Genomic DNA, 22,795 nt, shown 5'->3' on the forward strand with positions numbered 1-22,795 from the left:
CAATTACAGTTTCTTGCTGTGCTCACAGTGAAGAACATGAGGATTGGAACAGAGGGAGCAGTAAGAGCCCAGAAAGGGATTCTGGTTTTGAGAGACTTTTTTTTTTTTACATCTTTATTGGAGTATAATTGCTTTACAAATGGTGTGTTAGTTTCTGCTTTATAACAAAGTGAATCAGTTATACATATACATATGTTCCCATATCTCCTCCCTCTTGCGTCTCCCTCCCTCCCACCCTCCCTATCCCACCCCTCTAGGTGGTCACAAAGCCCCGAGCTGATCTCCCTGTGCTATGCGGCTGCTTCCCATTAGCTATCGATTTTATATTTGGTAGTGTATATATGTCCATGCCACTCTCTCACTTCGTCCCAGCTTACCCTTTGAGAGACTTGTGGGACGATGCTTTCAAGGGGAGTTAGAAACTTAAATTCGTGCGGGTCCTTTCTCGTTTCTCTCCGGCGCCTCCTGAAAGAAGGAACAGTGCCCGGCCGAGGTTTCTTGGTGACCTTAAACAGAAGGACCCCACCCAGCCTTTGTTGCCCAGCTCTGAGTGTTCCCGTTGATTGAGTGTCTCGTGGTGGGCCATGAAGTAGGTGGGAGTGAGTATCAGGAAGTTACGCATGGTTACAAGTCAGGAGCAGGGGTGTGTGTGTGTGTGTGTGTGTTCACGCGTGTGTGTGCTTTTATTCCCCCAAATATTTCAGAATGGCTTACACGTACACACAGTCCTCAAAATAGAGATATGTGAGTGAGGAAAGTGAGGCAAAGGGAAAATAAAAGCTGTGACGTGGTCTGGGGTGCACTTAGTACAGGAAATGCGTGCATAGGGCCTGCGGACTTAACCTGCACTTCCTGAGGGCCAGTACCGAGGGAAAACAGGTCCAGTTACGAGTTTCACAGTGTCCACAAGCCAGTTGTTCTGAAGAAGCAGGGCCACCCCGAAAGCCCTGTAACCTGGGCACCACGTGCAGGGGATGGAGATGCGCGCTTCTAGAAAACGCCCCATGAAAATCCTTGGCCACATCTGATTAGGCCCGGTGCAGAGTGCCAATGCGGCCGACGTGCCGGGCAGCTCTGAGCAGGCGTGGGGCAGCCCCAGCTTCCCGCTCCCCAGAAGGCAGCAGTCTCCTCCCTGTGTGGCAGGTCTGCCCCGTGGGCTGAAACCTCCTCATGCAGCAGCCCAGGCTGGGCTTCCTCCTGAGCCAGGCTGCATGGCTGTAACTGAGAACCGGCCAGTGAGCGTGGCAAGGATGCAGGCCCCCAAAGACAGGAGCCGTGGGAGGTGGAAACAAGACCAGCTGTGGCCTTTCATTCCTGGCTCCCTGCTTCTCCCTCGAGTCTGTCCCATTCCCCTCACCTCCAGTCCAGGTCTGTTTGGCTCCCACGTACATTGGTTTCCCCATCCTTTTTTTGGTTTGCCGCTACTTTCCCGCTATTTTTTTTTCTTTTTTTTTTGCTCCCCCTCCCCCCTCCCCCTCCCCCCTTTCCCGCTATTTTGAGACATTTCCACCTTCTGCTCCTGCTACCAACCATCTTAGCCTTGACATTCTCCAATCCAGGTTCCCCAAAGAAGGGTCTGGCTTGCCCAGTTCATCTCTTTCAGCTCAGCCACTCGGGCCACCCTCAGCCACCAGACGAGTGTCTTTGGGGCAGGTGCGAGCAGTTGCAGTTGTGGGTCAGACGGCGTGTGTGGCGCACTTCTCACCCCCGCAGGGCTGCAGAGGGCAGCGGCCCTTGGCCTGGGTTATGGATGTGGCAGGCGCTCGAAACCACGTGTAACTCACTGGACGCGTGCTTCCAGGGGCTGAGAGCCCAGCGCTAACCTGCCTTTGCTTTGGGTACTTCCAGGGTAGATGTGGGGTCCCAGTCGCCCCCCTGGCCGGCGATCCCTCTGATCAACACAATGGGCTTGTGAAGGCGGACGCTTCTGGGGACTCCTGTGCAGCTTTACTCTGTGGAGGATGGGTGACGACGGACTCTGTGAACACCCCAAGCCCATGGAATTGCTCGACATCTGTTTGGGAGACCACATGCAGCTCCACCCAGGAGCACACCTGAGGCAGACACGCGGCCGCCCTGGCCCTCTCGGACCTTGCGGGGAGCAGACCTGGGCCTCTGACCCTCCTGATTCCACGAGGCGAGATGTTCATCCCGGGGGCTCCAGCCCAGAGCCCGCGCACCCGGGGAGCGGCTCTTCCCAGGAGGGGGCAGGGCAGAAAGCGGCATTCCCCGGGTCACCCCGGGACAGCCATCCTCTGGGGAGCCCGAGGCAGAGCCAGAGCACGTCCACCCAGGTGGTGTTCTGGGCGGGCATCCTGCAAGCCCAGATGTGCGTCCTGGACCTTCAGGAGGAGCTAGAGAAGACGGAAGGGATCAGAGCTGAGCTGAGATGCTGCCTCCCCACGGCGTCTCCTGACCTCCCCACTTTCCCCTCCAGCCCGATGGGACCCCGGGACTCAGGCCTCCACCGCAGCACCCCCGTGGACGTGCACGGGGCCTCGGGGGAAGAGAGCAACGGGCCTGAAGGGGAGAACCGGAAGCCGGCATGGCCGAGGGAGGACGCGCCAGAGTCGTCCCCGGAGTGGGGTCCCGAGGAGGAGAGCATATTCTTTGACAACCCCCTCTTCCTGGAGAGCCCTTCCTCGGCCCCCAGTGTGTCTGAAGCGCGCTTTTCCTGGGGGTTCTCAGATCCCTGCGCAGATGTGAGGACCGGGCCCCAGAGCCCGCAGACCCTGGAGCCCTCACCCCCAGGAGGCAGTGTGCCGTGGGAGCTGGGCAGGGAGCCGGATCTGGGGGACAGCGCAGTGGATCCCAGCGGGCACACCACACCGCCATTCCCTGTGCCCACCTGCAGGCTGCACTCCTCCTCTTGGGCTGTGGTGGGCACTACCGAGGGGGCTCCCGCAGCACCTCCCGGCCAGGAGGAGAGCGAGGTAAGCAGAGCCCTGGGAACCAACCCCAGGCTGTGCATGGGGACACGGAAGGAAGGGCCTTCCTCTGTGGTCACCAGGCCCAGAACTCTCTTCCCAGGTGCTGGGGCCTTTGGGGATCCTGGAGCAATAGCGCAGAAAGGCAGGCCCAGCGTGGCCTTCAGAATTAGAGGGAATTTTACGGGCGCCATCCTGTCAACTGAACATGACGGCAACACCTTGAAGACATTCCCAACTGTAACGGCAGCGGTCAGCCTGCTGGGATGACCTCTGCCCCTAGTGGGGAGATGTCTGCTTTAAGAGTCCTCTCTTTTGGGGAGAGATTGCAGCATTTTGTTACTTTTAGCTCACGTGAGTCAGCGCGTCCAGTGTCACCCGATCAGGCCCACGTGGCGATGGCAGAGGTCTTGATATCAACTGGTACAAGTCGTAGGGACAAGTTATGTGCGCGCATTTTTCCCAGGGAGGCCTCTGCTTAAGAGATAAGGAAACTCAACATGGCAGAGCAGGGCTGTAACTTTCTAATCTCTGTGGTCCCAGAGAGCAACGGGGAAGAGCTCATAACCAGAGCAGCTCTCAGCTGACCCCGAGATCAGAGGAGCTGCTGACACCGCCCAGGCCCCTCCACCCACAGGCTGGGGTCCCTGTGCAGGGCAGCTGTGCCTGTGTCCTGTGATGTGCATGCTGGGGCCTGGTTGCTCTAGGGCCCCTGGAGTCCTCAGAGGGAGGCCTGGGAGCCCTGTCCTGGGAGCCGGCCGTTTGCGCTCATCTGGGATGGCAGGGCCCAGCCCAGTGCCTGGGGGCTGTCCCCCTCTCTACAGCACAGCCCCTCCTTGGGCAGATGCTGCATGAGACAGGACCATCTGAGCAGACAGAGCAGAGAAGACTAGAAGTCTGTGAGCATGGATGAGGCCCCAAGGCTGGAAGGGAAGGCCCTGGGAGCAGTTTCCCTTGGGCAAACCTCTCTCTTCTCCTTTGCTTCCCTAGACCCCTCTGGGAGCCAGTCTTGCCCCTGCCCCTTCTGCAGCATCCTGTGTGGACAAAGCATTGACCTGGGAAACAGAACGTGTGGGATCTGATGCCAGCCCTGCCACGTATCCTGTGCAACCTTGGGCAAGTCACTTCCCCTCTCTGGGCCTCAACTTTTCCATCTGTAAAGAAGGAACATGAAGCCAGTGATTTCCAGGGCCCAGCACCAGCACCCCTAGGATGTGGGTCCCATCTGGGGTGCCACTTCTGAACTGAGGCCCAGACCAGGGTGTGAGGTCTGGGTGGGAGGACAGCAGGGAGGGGGGAGGGCCCTGTATACTCATGGTCCCTCTTCCCTCCCTCTCCTCCCCCATGCCTTCACTGCCCCCTTCACCTCTCAGTGCCTCCGGGGCTCACAGATGCGTCTGTGTCTCTCTCAACAGGCCCTGCCCAGTCACGAGGGCTGGCAGACCAAGGAGGTTCCTTCCTGGCCCCAGGGGCCTCTTCGCCCCCAGGACAGAGGTGAGATCCAATATGGGGTCTGGGAAATTGGGTGGTTGGAGGCTTTGGAATCTGGAGTGGGGACACTCCAGGGGTGGTGTCATTAAGGAGTGTCAGGGGTGTCATTAAGGAGTCCCCTTGTTTTGTGTTGGAGCCAGACAGACTTGGGCTTAAATCCTGCTTCTGCCTCTGTGGCTTCATCAGTACGATGGGTTTTAAAATACTCATCTCATAGAGTAAATGAAGAAATGTACAAAAGTCCCAGCCGTTTGGATGCCTGGGTCTCAGTGGTTTAGCAAGCCCTGAAACTCCGGTTACCTTGGGACTGAAGTTCTGGGAGTCGTCTGCCCGCTGTCCCTATGTGTGGTGTGTCACTGCCCGACAGGGGACAGAATGTGCCGCTCCAGGGAGGAGCCCTGGGACGGGGGAGCTGCTGGGGGTGGCAGCCCAGGCTGTTCCCTGGCTCTGCCCCTTGGCCCTCAGCCTACTCCTCGTCCCATGCCAGCTTTACTCTACACTCTTCCTCAGGTGACAGGCGTGCAGAGTGTGCCCAGGAGTCTGCTCCCTGCACCGTGTCCCCTGGCTCCCGGGGGAGCCCAGCCTCTTCGTCGGAGCCGAGCAGCCCTGAGTCTGAGGCCAGAGGCCCCAGCCCCCGGCCCAGCCCCCTGTCCTCCCAGGAAGGCAGCCCGCAGCTCTGGGGCCGCCACCGGGGCAGCGTTCTTTCCACGTGGACGCTAGGTACTTCAAGCCCTTCATTCCTGGAGACAGATGGGGCAGCACCAACTTCCCTGGAGAGAGAGAAGGCAGGAGAGGCCCCAAGCCCAGGGAAGGAAGTAAAGAGTGACGGCCCAGCCGGGACTGCCGAGGCTGGATCCAGGCAGCCCGACGTTCTCTTGACCTCTACAGAAGGGTGAGTGTCGTTCTAACCACCCTCTGCCTCCTAACGATGCAGGCATCTAAGAGTACCTGGTATGATTCTCTTCCCATATAGGTCCTTACAAAATAGTATAGTTCCCTGTGCTATACAGTAGGTCCTTGTTGTTTATCTATTTTATATTACAGTAGTGTGTATCTGTTCATCCCAAACTCCTAATTTATCTCTCCCTGCCCCCCCAACCCTTTCCCCTTTGGTAACCATAAGTTTGTTTTCTATGTCTGTGGGTCTATTTCTGTTTCGTGAATAAATTCAGTTGTATCCTTTTTTTTTTAAGATTCCACATATAAGTGATAGCATATGATATTTGTCTTTCTCTGTCTGGCTTACTTCACTTAGTATGATAAACTCTAGGTCCATCCGTATTGCTGTAAATGGCATTATTTCATTCTTTTTTATGGCTGAGTAATATTCCAGTGTGTGTGTGTGTGTGTGTGTGTGTGTGTGTGTGTGTACACATACATACCACATCTTCTTTATCTACTCATCTGTTGATGGACATTTACGTTGTTTTCACGTCTTGGCTATTGTAAATAGTGCTGCTGTGAACATTGGGGTGCATGTGTCTTTTCAGATTATAGTTTTCTCTGGGTCTATGCCCAGGAGTGGTATTGCTGGATCATACGGTAACTCTAGTTTTTTAGGGACCCTCCATACTGTTCTCCATTGGCTGCACCAATTCACATTCCCACTCCAGTGTGCAGGAGGGCTCCTTTTTCTCCACACACTCTCCAGCATTTACTATATGTACACTTTTGGTTGATGTTCATTCTGACTGGAGGCAGGTGACGTGAGAAAAGCACATTGGGACTTAACATACTAATATCTGTTAAGCCAGGATTATATGACTGGAGGGTCTGGTAGCACAAGAAACCAAAGAGCAGACAGTCATCCACGTGGGGCAGGACTTGAACGTGTCGAGGCAGAGCCAGGGAGACGTGTCCACGGCTGGACACCAGGAGAGGACCAGGGGTGTGTGCAGCGAACCTGACCTGACCAAGGCCATGTGCCCAGAAAAATGGGGGCCATGCTAGGCAGGTCTGGGGAGAGGGAAGGTCAGAGCTTGTGATGTGGGGATTACGTGCCGCTTTGAATTTGAGGATGTGTCTGGGAGGCCCAGGGCGCTGACTCGGATCTCAGGGGAAGCCGGAGCAGCAAGGAGAGGTTTGATTGGGACCAAAGGAATGGTGGATCTTGGGGTCCATAGCAGGACTAAGTAACCCTAGAACTGCGACCAGGGGTAGGAATAGTCCAACTGGAAACCATCCTAGATGTCCACCTGCCCCAAGGATGCTGCATGAAGGCTGTCAGCCCCTAGGATCTCTACATGGGGAAGGGGTTTTTTTGGCCAAACAGGGGTCATATGAAAGAGACCAGGGGAAACTAGTGATGGTTCAGGTCGTGGACCTAGTGTTGGACTAACTGGAAGGTTAACTCCACTCCCATCTCGAAGTCATTGGGTGATGGTGAACCCCAGGCAGTGCCAGAAACCAGAGAAACCAAAGAAGCCTCTTCTGCAGCTGGAAAGCTACACTGTCCCTGAAGAAGTTCAGACTAATCAGAAGAGTCTCTAGGTGTCTCAAAAGAGAGGGTTCATGATACCCAAAATTAAAGTTAATTCAACCCCAAATAAAAGTAAATCCACCTAAAATGAGAACCATACTTTCATAGTAAATAATGAAAAAAGGTTTAATTGATGCTTTTCTTGGTAAATGGCACTAAATATTACATAAGTAAATTTATTTAATCTTCTATTTAATACACTATAGGAGATTAATTTTCCTGGCCTAATTTGGTGGCCCAATGAGATGTCTTTCATTCATCCTTAACTTTCACAGTGAGGTCATAAGGGTCTATTTAATTTATCATTTTATTTTATTGTTTTATTGTTGGCCGCACTGAGGTGGCATGTGGAACTTCCCCAACTAGGGATCGAACCTATGCTGCCTGCAGTGGAAGTGTGGAGCCTTAACCACTGGACCACCAGGGAAGTCCTATTTTATTTTATTTTTTTATATCAGCTTTATTAAGATATAATTCATATAGTATACAATCCATCCATTTAAAGTATACAATTCCATACCAATTTATATTTGCCCTGTGGGGTTTTTTTCCTCCAAGTGCCTTCCCATCTAGGTATTATTTTAGTAACAACACTCACTGACTAGGTCATTTTTTTTTTTTTTTAGATGTTGGGGGTAGGAGTTTATTAATTAATTAATTTATTTTGGCTGTGTTGGGTCTTCATTTCTGTGCGAGGGCTTTCTCCAGCTGTGGCAAGCGGGGGCCACTCTTCATCGCGGTGCGCAGGCCTCTCACTATCGCGGCCTCTCTTGTTGCGGAGCACAGGCTCCAGACGCGCAGGCTCAGTAGTTGTGGCTCACGGGCCTAGTAGCTCCACGGCATGTGGGATCTTCCCAGACCAGGGCTCGAACCCGTGTCCCCTGCATTAGCAGGCAGATTCTCAACCACTGCGCCACCAGGGAAGCCCTGACTAGGTCATTTTTGTAAAAGTATTTGAGGGCTTTGTCAGCTGATAATCTAAGTAGCTCTCTTTAGATGTGACAAGCGTGTCATTATTGTCATTTTCTCCTCTTCGGTCGTTCACGGGACTAACTCTTCCCGTTCCTCACTTGTCAGTGGCTTCCCAGGTGATCCCTGGAATCTTCCAGCATCACTTTCACAGCCTTCACAAAATCCTTTCCAGCAAGATTTGTAACTTCACTTTCCAGTTGGTTTCCATTATGTTTGCCCTGCCTTGTTGGATGTGGACGAGCCTTAGGAAGCAGTGAGAAGTTACCAGCACAGACGCTGACCCCGTTGGGGGCAGAGACGTACATTTGTGTTAAGTGGAAAGGGCTGTCAGGTGCAGCTGCATTTTATAAGTGGGCAGTCTGTCGGTGAACATTTTCATACCGTGATAAGTTTTCTTATCTGTACGACTCCCTAACTGCAGTAACCTGGATGGTGACTATTCCACTAATGAGGAAACCCCAATACCTGGTTGCCATGTTGCAGGGAAAACGCAAGAGTCAGGTAGAGATGGGGCTGGGTGACTTCTGGGATTCTGAGTGTTCTCCGAGTCTACCGTGAGGCTTACTGGGGCCTGTGCAACTTCTGCAGGGCACCATCCAAAGCCCCTGCTGGAAGGCCCCCTCCTGTACCACAGGGCTGCCGATACAGGAAGGCAGGGGATGGAAACCACCTGTGGCAACCCCAGCATCACCGTCCCTAAAGCTGGTCTCGCCTTCCGTTCTCGCTTCATCCTTACACCTTCCTTGGCTCCAGATCTAGGGGTGGAGGCTGGAGGCTGGAGCTGGGGGAGGGGAAGGGCGGCAAGGAGGCATGATGGGGCGGGCGGGACAGGTGAGGGACACGAGTGGCTGCTGACCTTTGGGGAGGTATTCCCACCCCTCCTTGGGATGGACTAAACACCACTGGGGTCTTCAAAGGGCTGCACCTGCCACCTGAGGTGAACTCGGCTCAGGACATCCCTGTGGTTTACCTTAGGAAGTGCTGGTACCGAGCTCCGCTCCAGCCCTTGCTAGCTTCGTGTGAATACTGCCCTCTCTGGGCCCTCCTGGCGCCCAGGTCAGGCCAGGCAGGCTGTGACCCTGCCTCTTCCCTGGGGGAGGCCCTGGTCCGGCTCTTCCCCGGCCACACGAGGCCCTGGAGCTCCAGCTCCTGCCCTGAGCTCTGGGCGTGGACTTCTGAGCACACCCGCCCCTACGACTGACCTCGAGGATGCTTGACCCCGAGCCCCTCCGTGTCCATCCCAAGTGGGAGTCTGAGGTCACTGATGGACTTTCGCAGGCTTCCTGAGAGCCCCGTGCCCCACGCGCAGCCCCCAGAGGAAGGCCAAAGGCCGCCAGCTGGAGGCAAGGTGGAGAATGGCGTCAGGACCGACAAGGTGGCCTGGAACTTGGCCTCCCGCCTCTATCGCCTGGAGGGCTTCCGGAAGTCCGAAGTGGCCGCTTACCTGCAGAAGAAGTAAGGGGCTTTGAACCTGAGCAAGGCCGAGGTCGAGTCAGGAAGGGAAGCAGCCAGTGGGCTCCCTGCCCGCCCGTGTCCCCCCAGCCCGACCGCTGACCTCTCGAGCCTTCATTCCTGTCCCGTCCACTGCACCCCTCACCCCTTTGCCCCCCAGACCCTTGCCATGCCTGCCTCTTCCTCTTAGTCACATTCGTGTCACCCTCGACCCCTGCTTAGAGCCGCCGGACCCGGCGACCTGCCTCCCCCACCCCAAACCCATGTCCCTCCCACTCAGCGTTGGATGGGTGCCAGTGCCCTCTTGGAAACGAGGGTCCAGCCTGGCTGTGCCTTTCCCTTGATCTCCCCCCCAGCCCCTGTCAGGCCCCAGGATATGTGCAGGCCCCCAGTCCAGAACCCCAAAGCACGCTTCATCCCCACTTTCCCTCCACAGCAACGACTTCAGCAGGACGGTGGCTGAGAAGTACCTGTCCTTCTTCCAGTTTGGAGGCCAGAGCCTGGACCGTGCGCTCCGGTAACAGCTGGGGGCCTTCTCTGGGGAGGAGGGAGGGATGGTGGGGGCAGTGGTACCACCGGCAGGGCTGGAATCTGATCGGCCCTGAGCTCTGGGGCTGCTGGGCTCTGCCTGGACTCTGGCCCTCCTTCCAGGGGCTTCCTCCACGCCCTGGTGCTCAGTGGGGAGACCCAGGAACGCGAGCGGATCCTCTACCAGTTCTCCAAGCGCTTCTATCACTGCAACCCTGGGCTCTTCTCCTCAGTAGGTAGGGAGACGCCGGCCCTTTGGGGGAACCGGGCAGAAGGATGGCAGGGAAGTGTCCCCAGTCTGCTTGGGGGTTCACTGGGTAGTGGCTGGTGGGAGTGTGTTTGGGGGGCTCTGGGGGCCCAGAAGCATTTGGGGGTCACCCTGTCCAGGGTGGGCAGAGGAAATGCAGGAGTCCCGGTTCCAACGAGCTTTCTCTCTGGGGGGCAGACTGCGTGCACACCTTGACCTGTGCCGTCATGCTGCTTAACACGGACCTGCACGGACAGGTGAGAGCCTGGGGCTCCTGGAAAAGGGGAACCGAGGCCTGGGATGGGGTCAGGGAGGGCCCTGGGGACCTGGGGAGGGTTCGGAGTAGCCGGCCGGGGGTCTCTCTGTTGGGGTCGGGCATGTGCGCCAGTGATGCCCCTGTCCACGTGGCCACAGAACCTCGGGAAGAGCATGAGCTGCCAGGAGTTCATCACCAACCTGAGCGGCCTGCGGGACGGCGGGAACTTCCCCAAGGAGCTGCTCAAGGTACGCACGGGGGCCGCTCAGGGGCCCGGAGCCTTGGCTCTCTGTCCCAAGGGCCACGTGAGCTCACGCCCGGCTTTGCCGAAACATCCTGGAGAGGACAGGCCTTCCTTACTGAAGGGAACGAGAAGTGTGGGTCCCGGGCCAGCCGTATCAGCGTCACCTTGGAATTTATTAGCTTGTGTGAATTCACAGGTCCCCCCCGGCCCTGGACCTACTGAATCAGAATCTCAGGCTGGGCCCCTACAATGTTCTGTCATGCTTCTGGGTGATCCTTAGGCCTGGGAAGGCCTGGGGTTTTGGTTCTCAGGGCAGAGCTTCAAGTAGTAAAAGTCTAGAGCTAGGATTCGGGGGCCAGAGGTTCCAGGGTTTGGATTCAGTTCACTCCTTAGCCAAGGCAGGTTCCTCCAGGGCGAGTGAGCATGTTACAGGGTTGTTATCACAACCTGCCTAGGCCAGGGCCTGGCCCACAGTCTGCCTTCCTAAGCAGTTAGAGCATTTATTCTCTTGTCTAGTCAGTGAACATTAATTGAACACTTACTAGGTACCCGGTGCCCCACTGGGCGTGGCCAGGGCTACAGAAGCCAGCCAGCCACATTGATATGAGGACTCTTGGTCATATCATTTCAAAGTCACAGCACCTCGTTTATTCATTCACTTGCCATACACTGACGGCCCCGGTAGTCAGCTGCTCCTGTCGTGTCAGATCCCTCTGGGCAGGATGGTATGTGGGTGATTCGTTTCCCCTTCAAGGGAACTGGTTCAGGCCTCGCTGAGCTCAAGTAAGGACGAGGATCGCTTTGATCATCCCTGTGTCTCTAGCTCCCAGCACAGGGCTCGGCACATGCCCCGTACATTGCTGCATGTGTGCACGGATGCGCGGACGCATGGGCTGCTTCCTGCTCGGGGCAGAAGGGCAGCTACGTCGGGGTGGAGGCGGCAGGCTGCAGCACGCCCGTCCTACCTCTGCCAGACGGAATGTGCACCCCACGGCCCGAGGCTCCCGGGCCCACCTGTATGTTTCTGTTCCAGGCCCTCTACTGGTCTATCCGAAGTGAGAAGCTCGAGTGGGCCGTGTAAGTGAGACCCATCTTGCTTCCCCTCCCTCTCCCCTGCCCTCCCTCCACCCACCCACCTGAGTTGGAGAACTGAGTTGGAGCCCCTGGACAGGGCTCCCCTCTATGTGGCTGGAGCCAGAGGCGGGGCAGTGGGCCGGGGAACACCTGAGGAACCAGAGGTGGCGAGGGTATGGGGATGGTAGGCAGTGATGGGTTGCCTTTGGAGGAGGACTTCTCCAGGGGGGGGGGTGGTGTCCTGAGGTGTGGCTTCCCAGCAGGAGAGAGAGGATGGGGGTCCTGAGGTGGTGGGCACCTCCCGATGGCCTCTGGCTGGTCAGCACCCCCAGCCTGATTCTCTGATGTCCAGGGATGAAGAAGACGCAGCCAGGCCCGAGAAGGCCCAGCCGTCTTCCCTGGCTGGCAAGACGAGCAACCCCTTCCTCCAGCTGGTCCAGGACCCCACGGCGCCCACCTACAAGCAGGGCATCCTGGCTCGGAAGATGCATCAGGATGCGGACGGCAAGAAGAGTGAGTGTCTGCCTGCTGCCACGCGGGGGCATCTGTCTGCCTGTGAACGGGGTGTGTGTGCAAATGCCGTGCTCAGGGACACTGTGCAGAGAGACGGCACGGGCGGAGGACAGGCAGCCCATGTTCCTGCCTCAGTGCTGACCGTGAACCGGGGTCTGTGTCATGTGCTGGGGGTGGGGGAGGGGTGCAGAGACAAGATAGACCTAGGGACCCCCCACCCCCGAACCCCTGTGCTATGGTGGGAATTAGACAAGCACACCAGTGTCTGGTATAAAAGGCAGAAAGAGCTGCGTGGTGTAGGGAGGCCTCCATCGAGTGTGGCGTGTGCAGGAGGGCAAGGTTTCTGGTTTTGTTTTGGGGTGGAAGGTGGGGGACAGGATAGTTAAGGCTTCTGGGACGCAATGGTCTCTGAGCTGAACCTTGGAGGAAAAGAGGGCCTGATTCTTTGTAGCTGGGCAGAGGGATCCCCACCGAGAAAAGAGCACGGGGCGTGTGAAAGAGGATGGCGTGAGGTGCATTGGGCCTCATCCTGCAGACTGTTGAAGGCTCTGGAGCCGGGCAGCCACGTGACCAGAGCAGGAATGGGATCCCAGATGGGCTGGGGTACGGTGACCCGCCAGGGAACTGGCGTTTGGCCGTGAGATGCCACATGAGCAAGGGCAGGAAGTGACCGTGGGGAGGCCGGCCTTCCGCCCTAGCATCTGAGCCCCTGGGCCTCTCTGATGGGACCAGAATGATGTCGGAGAAGAGCTGTGCTTGTGGGCGGGGCGGGGGCGTGTTTGGAGTCAGTGGGCGGGGCGGGGGCGTGTTTGGAGTCAGGACGCTCTGTATGAGCGTCGGCTTTTGTGGTTGTTTGTAAATAGTGCTGTTTTGGTATCTGCGAGTGATCGCCCATGTGTGAGACACGGTACTGCCCGTCTGTGTGATCGGTTGTGTTTTGTTGTGCTCGGGCATGTCGCGCTACACCCTGGGGAGGGACTGGAGTTGGTGGAGGGGAAGCGGGGGGACAGTGTGTGTCTGAGGGTCCAGAGGGGCGGCCACCACACCCACCTTTGTGTTCTGCTCCTGGGGCAGCGCCGTGGGGCAAGCGCGGCTGGAAGATGCTCCACACGGTCTTGCGAGGGATGGTCCTCTACTTCCTGAAGGTAGGAAGGGAGTCTGCACCCGCGATGGGCAGCACGGGAGGATAAGCAACTGATGCAGACCTCTTTTCTGAGCCCGTGTGCCCTGTGGCAGGGAGAGGACCACGGCCTTGAGGGGGAGAGCTTGCTGGGGCAGATGGTGGACGAACCGGTAGGGGTGCACCACTCGCTGGCCACTCCCGCCACCCACTACACCAAGAAGCCGCACGTCTTCCAGCTGCGCACGGCCGACTGGCGCCTCTACCTCTTCCAGGCACCGTGAGTTTCGGGGGGGGGGACAGGCAAGCGGCAAGGCCCCAGCTTTCCTCCCTGACCCCCTCTCATCCTCTGACGGCTACCGGCCCCGCCCTGGGGGGGAGGTGGCGTCCTGACCAGTCCACCTGAGATGGGCTGCTGGCCGGGGTCCGGCTACAGCTGGAAGCCGGGGCTTCCTGCTTCCGTCCCCTGCCCTTGGCCCACTTCGCCACTGTACCACCTCTTCCCCGAAAGTCCGACTGAGCCTCTCAGTTCCAAACAGAGGATTCCAGGAAGTCACGAACCCTCGATCATTTTTTGGCATTTGATATAAACTCTATTGCCTTCCCAGATTTGCCTCTTTGTCTGCTGAGAAAAACCACAAGCGGGGGTCAACCACCTCGGCCAGTGGCAGGACTTCTCTGGCTTTTGTCGGCTCTGAGTCCTGAGCTGCCTGGCTGCTGTGCAGACCACGGGAGGCTGAGGGCGGGGATAGGTGATAGCACCGGCCTCTGTGGTCCTGGGGACAGACGGCCGCCTCTCCCTGCAGCACTGCCCAGGAGATGACTTCCTGGATGGCGCGCATCAACCTGGCCGCCGCCACGCACTCGGCGCCGCCCTTCCCCGCCGCGGTGGGCTCCCAGCGCAAATTCGTCCGGCCCATCCTGCCCGTGGGCCCCGCCCAGAGCTCCCTGGTACGGCCCGGGGGAGGGGTGGGATGCCGCGCGGGAGGGGGGTGCACCCCGGAGGACTAGGAAGGAGATGAGAGGCTGTGCAGCTGGCCTAGGAAAAGTTGGGGGGGAGGGGGAGGGATGGGCTGAACACCTAGGCCCGGGATCGGGGATCGAGGTGTACACCTGAGCCCAGGAACGGAGGCGGGGGGCGGGGGTGTGGGGGGATTCTTGGGCTGCCCACCTGGGCCCGGAACGGAGTGGGAGGGCTCGGAGCAGCTTCCCCCACTGTCTCCCGCTCCCAGGAGGAGCAGCATCGATCCCACGAGAGCTGCCTGGATGCTGCCTCCGACGACCTGCTGGATCTACAGAGAAACTTACCGGAGCGGCGGGGCCGCAGCCGAGAGCTGGAGGACTACCGCTTGCGGAAGGAGTACCTGGAGTACGAGGTGAGGTGCCCGCGCCTCACCTTCCGCCTGGACCCTCTGCCGCCCTCTCGTGGCCGTGGCTGTCCCTGCAGCCTTGGCTCAGGGCAGGGGGAGGTGCTCCTGTGAGAACACGGGGTGCTGTGTGCGCTGTCTCCACACGAGTGTGTGCACACGCGTGCGCAAATTGTGTGTGTCCGTGTGCACTCGGGCCGCTTCCCCTCTTGTCCTGGGGGCACATAGCAGCTGCTTGTCTGGAAACACTCTTAGGGAATGTTACTTTCATACATGTCTTTGCTCCCAAGAGTATATTTGGCTTTTCCTACACTGAAGGGAAACCTATATTTTAACAGAATTATTTCTCCTAATACCTACCTAATAATAATAATAGGCAGTATTTCTGAAGCTCGCATTGCATGGATTATCTTATTATCTAACTACTCTGGGGATAGGGGCGGTAATCCTCATTTTACAGATGAGGAAACTGAGGCACAGAGAGCTTAAGCGACTTGTCCAAACCTGATACATTTTCAAGAGACTCCAATTACATCCGTGCCTCGTGTATGGTCGTAACTAAGGAATGACCTTTATTAGCTCTGTGATCGATGCTGAAACATTTTTTCCCACCCAGCACGCACCCTGCACCCAAATTCAGGAGGAGGGTAGGCGAGGGGCATTGTGGGAACAGAAGGGGTCACAGGCCACCCAGGGGCAGAGAGGGGAGAAGGGAGCGTCAGTGTCACCTCCTGGCTGTGCCCACCGGCCCTCGCGCTGCCCTCTCCCTTTCTTTCTGGTTCATCCATTTGGCGTACTGGCTGCATCCATCGCTGTGAGCGCACCACTTCCCAGAGGCCCCTGCGTGTGGCCGATAGGACCCAGCTCTGCACGCGGCATTCCAGCCTCTCCCTACCACTTTCTGACCAGCTGGGACCTTTAGCAAGGCCCACCCCTCCCTAGGCCTCACTTCCCTCTTTACAGAGCAGAGCAGTGACCCCCACCCGACCTCCCAGGGCTGGGATGGGGATCCAGCGGGCTGGAGGGTGGGAAAGCACTAGGTAAACTGGGAGCTGTATCTGAAGGATGCTAGTTATAGGGGCCCAAGGAGTGTTAAACAGATGAGGGTAGTTAGCGTCATACCCTCCAGATGCCAATTGTTAAAACGCCGCGCAGACTCACTTAGGGCTGAGTACAGATGCGCACTGTGTGTGTGCAGTGCTGCACAGACCTCGGGCCTAGTGGGTTATGGGTCTTTTAGTGTCTCAGCGATGTAACGTGCTCCAGAGATGTCAGTCACGGCACTACACGGTGTTGGCTGTTAGACCAGGGCTGGACTTACAGGTGTAACTATAAAACACCCAGGGAACGGCAGGATCTGCAGGTACGGTTGCTCAAGCAGATGCTAGCCTTTGGCCCGGCGCTCTTTCTGCAGGAGTCCTTATCGCCATAGCGTCATTCACATGTGAGCTGTCTGTCCCTCACGATCCCAGCCCCCTCCCGACCTGGAGCCAGGGTGGTGCTAAGGCGGCGGGGCCCGTGTGTTGCAGAAAACCCGTTACGAGACCTACCTGCAGCTGCTGGTGGCCCGTCTGCACTGCCCGTCGGATGACCTGGACCTGTGGGAGGAACAGCTGGGGAAGGAGGCTGCAGGCCCGCAGGAGTCCAAGCCCAGCCTGAAGAAGTCCCACTCCAGCCCGTCCCTGCACCTGGATGAGGCCCCCACCACGGCCAAGGTCAAGCGCAACATCTCAGAGCGCAGAACCTACCGGAAGATCATCCCCAAGCGGAACCGCAATCCGCTGTGAAGCGGATGCCCCTCACCGACTCTGCCCCCACGGCCTGGGGTGGGTGTGGGATGAAGCCCCGAGGAAGAGCCTCGTCTCAGCGGGCGCATGGTGGCGATGAGGCCCCGCCCCTCCCCCGCTGAAGGATAGCCTTGCTTCCCTGTGGTCCCTCGTACACAGGAGTTTTCCCAATACTGCTGCCCCCTGCCCCTGGCTGCTCCCGAGGGCGATGGGAGGTCAGGAATTTGGCTCCGCTCCCACAGCTCATCCCGTGTCACCCTCCATCTCTTCAGAAGCCACAGCGGACACCTTTCCCAGGCCTGCGGGCAGCTCAGTGCTTATGTGAGAGTCAGAGTACTCGGGAAACCCCGGCCTCCGGGACAGAGGCTGGGGCAGCAGAGCCCTCTGGGCAGACAAGCTAGGGGAGCCGCAGCCCTGAGGGTGGTCTTGTTCTGGGAATCAGGTGGCCTGCCGGGAGAGGTCCTGGGAGACCCCAACCAGGCCCCGCCCACTGGGGGGGCAGCCTTCTGGGTAGGGGCAGGGATGCGGCGAGTTCAGGGGCTCAGTGAGGCTGACCCTGGGGCCCCTGCCTTTGTCTCCTCTCCCACACATCACCCACTCGCAGTGGGCAAACGAGAGAGGCCCTGCCTTGCACGGTCAATTGCTGATCATCAGAGCAGAGCCGATGGCGGTCAGTGAAGGCCGGAAGGGGTGGCGGCCTCCAGAGCTTGGTGGAGAGAGCCCTGGAACGAGGGGCCTTTGCCTCCCCAGAGCAGGGAAGGAGTTCTCTCTGGGTTCAGACCCTAGGGAGGCTGGGGGTAAGAGGTGGTGACGCGTCCGCATCCGCTGGGGGCTCTGGAGAGTTGGGGGGGTGGGGTGGGCGGAGGCCTGGCTCCCTTCCCTGAAAGCTCCATGCCCGAGGGGCTCCAGGACCCTCCCGGACCCCTCCCCTGGCCCAGCCTGCTCCCAGGGGCCTCTGCCACCCTGCCTGGGAAGTCCCCTTGTGCTCCATCGGGCTGTTCTCCGGGGGCGGTTCCGGGCACTCGCGGATCCGAGGCTCTGCCTGTGGGAAGGAGGCTGGGCTGCAGGGGCAGCCACCATTGTCTCTGCTCAGCCGAGTGTGCGAGCAGGCGGCCCGCCAAGAGGGGCCTCTCCACTGCCCGCCTGCTGGCTGACGCACGGCCCCTCCGGCCTTCCTGCCGGCCCCGTCCTCCCCTTCGTGCTTGCAAGCAGCCTGGAACTCCACCAGGTGGGGCTGGCACTCGGGGGCCACGACGGGCGTCTGGCCAGGGCCCAGGGCCGGGCCACACACCCAAAGCGTGCACAATAAATGCCAACAAAGGAGGAGGCGTGTACGGGTGTAGGGGGAGGGGAGGGCCAGCCAGTTCCGGGTAGCTGGGGCCACCCGCAGGGTGGCAGGCCGCACCCCCCTTGCCGTGTGCGTGCATGTCTGTGTGCGTGCATGTCTGTGGGCGTGTATGTAGCACACTGAGCAGGTGCAGGGGTCACATATGTAGTTTGTCACAGCTGGAGGGGACCTCAGAATCATTTAGTTATCCACTCATGTGTTCATTCTTTCATTTCACAAGTAATATTAACTACCTTTTATGGGCCAGTACCATGGGATTCAAACACGGATTAAGCGCATCGCTGGCCTCCGGGAGATGACTGTCCTGCTCTCTGGTTTCCAGTTGGCAGTGTAGAGACTCGCTGGAGACATTCCCATCCTACACCCAGGGATTCAGATACAGTAGATCTGGGTCAGGGACACCAATAGGTATTTTTAAGACCCCCTGGGCAACTCTGACGTGCAGTGGCAGTTAACAGCCGCGGCGCAGTCCGGTCGTCTCATTTGATTGAGGTGGGAGCCTAGCGCCAGGTGGACGTGACTTGGCCCAGGAGTGATGCTTACAGGCTGAATGGCCGTGAGTGGGTTATTTGACCTCACTGACCTGTATGCTTATTTCTAAAACCCGAATAAAAGGCAGAGGTTGGTTTGCAGGTGTGCATGTGTGTCACATTTCCATGCTTCTTTGCTCTTGCAGAACTGGCATCTCCCTTTCCCCCCGGGCATGTGAGGCCTTCAGAGCCAGGTGACCGTGGCTGCCGGGTCCCCCTCTGGCCAGTGCTGTCCTGGCCCCGGTTGGCCTGGAGGCCTGGGGAGGTGGAGGTGGGTTGTTGGGCTGTGGTTATGACATGTGACCACCAGGGGGCGGGCTTGCATCTTCCAAGCCTGGGCGGCCCAGTTGTCCAGCCACAGCTGTGCTCCTGGAAGAACAGGAAGTTAGGCCGCCCCCAGGCCTTCCCCCCTGCCCCGCCCTCTCACCAGAACCAGGCCCTTCCACTTCCCCAAACCCACAGCGGCCCAGCCAGGCCTCCCACCATCTGGGGAGGTCTGATCCAAGCAAAGGGTTGGGACTTTGATATCTTGAGGAAGAAGTTTCTGGAACCTTATGGGGACAGCCTAGAACTCCCTACAGAACTGTCCCAAGGAAACTACAAAAATGGAAACCAAATGAGCACCCAGTCCTGGTCCTGGGTTTGGAACGGATCAAACCCCACGGGCCTAGACTCACCTAGTGTCCACCCTACTCTTCTTTCCTACTCAGCACTGGGTTGGTCCATATCTTTGCAGGAGAAGGGGATGGGCACAGGTTCTTGGTGAACAGCTCAGACTCCATAAGGCTGGTTGAAGTTTGCCCTCGGTTCCTCCTTTCCCACCTAGGGAGCTCAGCTAACCAGGAGATACCCCAGATGTAACCTCTTCCTGGTCTCTCAGCATCTCTGCTCCATCTGGCTTTCTGCTGAAGACATTCATTTGTTTGTTGTTTGCCAGGCACCAGGGAGGAGTTAAGATCACTAGGGCCCAGAGGTCTGGGTCCTTTCCTCTGGGGGCTCCCAGTCAGATGGAAACAAGTGGGGCGTGTCCTGCTCGGCAGGAGCTGGGCTGAAGGGTTGAGGTGGGATAGAGTGAGAGACACACGGTGGTCAGGGTGGGCTGAAGCTGGATCTTAAAGGACCTGGTGTGCAGCCCAGGAGGGTGGGTTTCGAGCAGAAGACTGACGGGTTCATGGCTTGGGAGATAGTCTGGGAGTTTGGCTTTAAGAAGATTGAATGACTTGAGTAAGTGAGCCTAGAATAGGGTAGATTATGGCCTGGAGGTGTTTTATACTATGCATGCAAATTTTCTGTAAGTCTAAAATAAAAAGGGGGCGGGGGGAAGAGAATGCCCTGGAACCTTGGGACAACCTGGCCACCCACATCTGGCCACATCCCTCTCCCTTCCCCTGACCCCCCAACTTGCTTGCTGCCCATACTTAGGGGGTGTCCTGAATGCCACGCTCTGCGTAAGGGCCCCTTCCCACTGCCCCCTCTGCCAACACCTTTGCCTCCAGCTATCCTGCATCTGACTGGCCCCCATCTCTACCTGTTCCCTGCCTTCTGAGGAAGCGATGCTCTGTGCATTCCTGGAACTGACCCTGCCCCTCCCTCGTGCCCACACCCCTCCCCCTCCCCATGTCCTGCCTACCCTGACCTCGCCCTCAGGGGTCCCATCTGGGTTTTCGGCCTATGCTCTACCCCTTCATTATCTTGCCTCGCAAACAACTTGAAGTATCGCCATCGGGAGGAAAAAGAAGAGCCTGCACTTGACCGTCTGCTGCCTGTAGCCGAGGTCCACGGATGTGTGGTCTTTGCCAGCCCTTTCCCTCCCTCCCCTGGTCCCGTTCACACCTGGCATGTTGGCCTCCAGCCACTGCTCCCCACTTACGACCCTCAGTCATCAAGCTTCCTCACCTCTCAGCGACCTTTGGCCCCATGTGCGCCCTGATCTGTGGAACCCGCACAAGGCCCAGTGTGATCTGGCCAGTTTGTTAACTTCTTGTGCTTCCGTTTGCTTCTCTATAAAATGGGGATAATAGCACTACTTACCTCACAGAGTCCTTGTGAAGATTAAGTGAAATTATGCACGTAAACAGCTCGCAACAATGCCTGGCACAGAAGGAAAGCCTGTTAGCTATTAGTACCGGCCTCGCTGGCCTTCCTCAGGCACCCTCCCGCCTCTGGACTCCGGTTCACATTCTGCCCTCAAACATGGGGTCCTGCTCCGAGGCTGGGCCTCTGCACTCAGCTCTCCCTCTGCCTGGACTTTGCAAGTGACAGATGTAAACTCACATGGGCTTTAGCAGAATAGGACATTGTTCAGCTCCAGTAACTGGACAGTCTGTGTCCAGGTCGGGCTCCACACTGAGCCAGGAACCTGTTTCTCTCTTGTTCTTCTCCCAGGCCTAGGAGGACAGGGGCAACCCTCACGGTACCGAGGTGCCCCAAGAGCTCAAGACTCCCTCTTCTTGGTACAAATCTAGCGCGCAGAGAATATCTGCTCGTTGGAAATTTCAATCTCAAGTCCAGGGTAGGGTCTCGTCTTTTTTTTTTTTTTTTTTTTTTTTGCGGTACACGGGCCTCTCACCGTTGTGGCCTCTCCCGTTGCGGAGCACAGGCTCCGGACGCACAGGCTCAGCGCCATGGCTCACGGGCCCAGCCGCTCCACGGCACATGGGATCCTCCCGGACCGGGGCACGAACCCGCGTCCCCTGCATCGACAGGCGGACTCTCAACCACGGTGCCACCAGGGAAGCCCCAGGGTAGCGTCTCTTTGAGCAACATACCTTGGGCCACGTGCCCACCTCTGAGCCAATCACTAGGGGCCTAAGGTAATCAGAGGCCTCCTTCCGAGATGGGGGTGGGGTGTGGAGGCAATGCCACCCAAAGGATGGAGGGGGGAACATCTGCTGAGAAATTCGGAGTGCTAGGACTGGGAAGAGGCAAAATCCCTTGCCGTCCAAATGCCACCTCCCCCGTGAAGCCTTCCTTGACTCTTTCTCCCCCTGTTATTCCCTATCACATCAAAGCCTAACTTTCTACACCCCTCCCCTGCCCTCCCCTCCTGTCTTTCCTGTCTCTTTGCTCCCAGTAGAACATAAACCTCCCAAGGGCGGGAACAGGGCTGGTTGTTTTCCATCGTATCCCAGGGCCTGACTCCTGGTGTTGAAAAAGTAAATCTCAAAACTTCATCCTCCCTGGGCTTCCGGAACTCTACGTTCTCCTGGTTCGTCTTCTACTTTCTTGCATGTTCTTTTCTGTCTTTTCTCCGCTTGTAACCTCCCCGCGGCCCAGCCTGAACTCAGCCTTTTCGCAAGGGGGATTCTCAGAGATCTCACCTGTCTGACTACAGGGCTGTCGCTTTAGCTTCTGGGAAGAGTCTCCAAATCTAAGGTTTCGGTCCTGATCTTTGCTCTGAGTTTCAGACCTGGAGTTCTGTCTGCAGGACGTGGTCTCTCAACCAATCCTCCTGGAAATGGTAACTTTCTGTACAGATGTTACTCATTACACGGGAGAGTGAACTTAGGATCATCTCCCCTAAACCTGTCCCCGGCTGACTCCCCTTTTCTATGAATGATTCTGTGACAGGTCGTCCATTGCTTTGAAAGACAACATACCAGGATGATGAGGAGGTTTGAGCCAGATGGGCCTTTGCCTTCACCTTGGGTGTCAGGTAGAAGCTTCTGATTTTCTGCATCTCTTTGTCCCCATCTGGTGTGACACAGACAGGGTGGGGAGGAAGTACATGCACAGAGAGGCGCTGACTCCCTCACTGAGCGAATGAGGCCTGGTAAGTGACCGTGACAACCCTTTCACCTGGCCGCCAAGAGACTCCGGGCCGATTTGCAGCTCAGGTGCAGCCGCTCAAGACCCACTCTTCCACCCGTTCTATATTTTCTGTGCTCCTGATGCTTTATTTCGTATTTGTATTTCACTAATTTATTGCATGCATTTCCTGTGAGCTGTCTCAAATCCTCTCTGGAACAAGGTGGGAATACATTAATATTTAAAATAAAATAAACAAAATGTCAGCTTGTGTGTGTGTCTTAGGCTGGAAATTCCTTAAGGGCAGGGACCATGTCTGTTTATATAGCACCTGGCACGGTGTCAAATTGAAGCTTAACAAATGAATTTTGATGAAGACGAGAAAGAAGCTGCTGGCATGAAGATACAGAAGTTTGGATCTCACCCTCGGGCCAAACCTCATCCAAACCCCCTTTTCGCAAGGGGTGACCTTCCTCAGGCCCCAGCCAAATCCTCCCCCTGTTCCCGCCCATCCAGGCTCCTTTCCGTCACCGCTGCCCGTCCAGACTCCCCACAACCAACCCCGTCCTCACCCACACTCTGCTCTCACAAATGCTCCCCTTTTTCCCCAGTCACCCCTCACTCGGGTCTTCACCCCAAAACGCCCGGCCCACCCTTCTACCCATTCACCCCGTGCCCCAGCCCCGCAGGCTCAGGCTGGGCAGCAGCGTGTG

General features: G+C 57.4%; 1 protein-coding gene across 4 annotated transcripts in view; it reads left to right on the forward strand.

The window, feature by feature from the left end:
• PSD4 (pleckstrin and Sec7 domain containing 4) overlaps positions 1-18,443 on the forward strand; it is a 37,487-nt gene extending 19,044 nt beyond the window's left edge. For 2 of the 4 annotated variants that reach the window (XM_060169196.1, XM_060169197.1), the window contains exons 2-17: positions 1,849-2,933; positions 3,918-4,043; positions 4,343-4,421; positions 4,929-5,310; positions 9,148-9,324; positions 9,758-9,838; positions 9,973-10,085; positions 10,295-10,353; positions 10,511-10,600; positions 11,420-11,673; positions 12,023-12,183; positions 13,258-13,328; positions 13,420-13,583; positions 14,110-14,254; positions 14,536-14,679; positions 16,200-18,443. In XM_060169196.1, the coding sequence (XP_060025179.1) occupies positions 1,962-2,933; positions 3,918-4,043; positions 4,343-4,421; positions 4,929-5,310; positions 9,148-9,324; positions 9,758-9,838; positions 9,973-10,085; positions 10,295-10,353; positions 10,511-10,600; positions 11,420-11,673; positions 12,023-12,183; positions 13,258-13,328; positions 13,420-13,583; positions 14,110-14,254; positions 14,536-14,679; positions 16,200-16,457 (3,276 nt within the window). In that variant the 5' untranslated portion in view covers positions 1,849-1,961 and the 3' untranslated portion in view covers positions 16,458-18,443. The other 2 variants (XM_060169199.1, XM_060169200.1) reach the window with 2 other exon arrangements.
• The last annotated feature ends 4,352 nt before the right edge of the window (positions 18,444-22,795 follow it).

The sequence above is a fragment of the Lagenorhynchus albirostris genome, chromosome 13, assembly GCF_949774975.1.
Source record: "Lagenorhynchus albirostris chromosome 13, mLagAlb1.1, whole genome shotgun sequence".
Classification (NCBI taxonomy): domain Eukaryota; kingdom Metazoa; phylum Chordata; class Mammalia; order Artiodactyla; family Delphinidae; genus Lagenorhynchus; species Lagenorhynchus albirostris.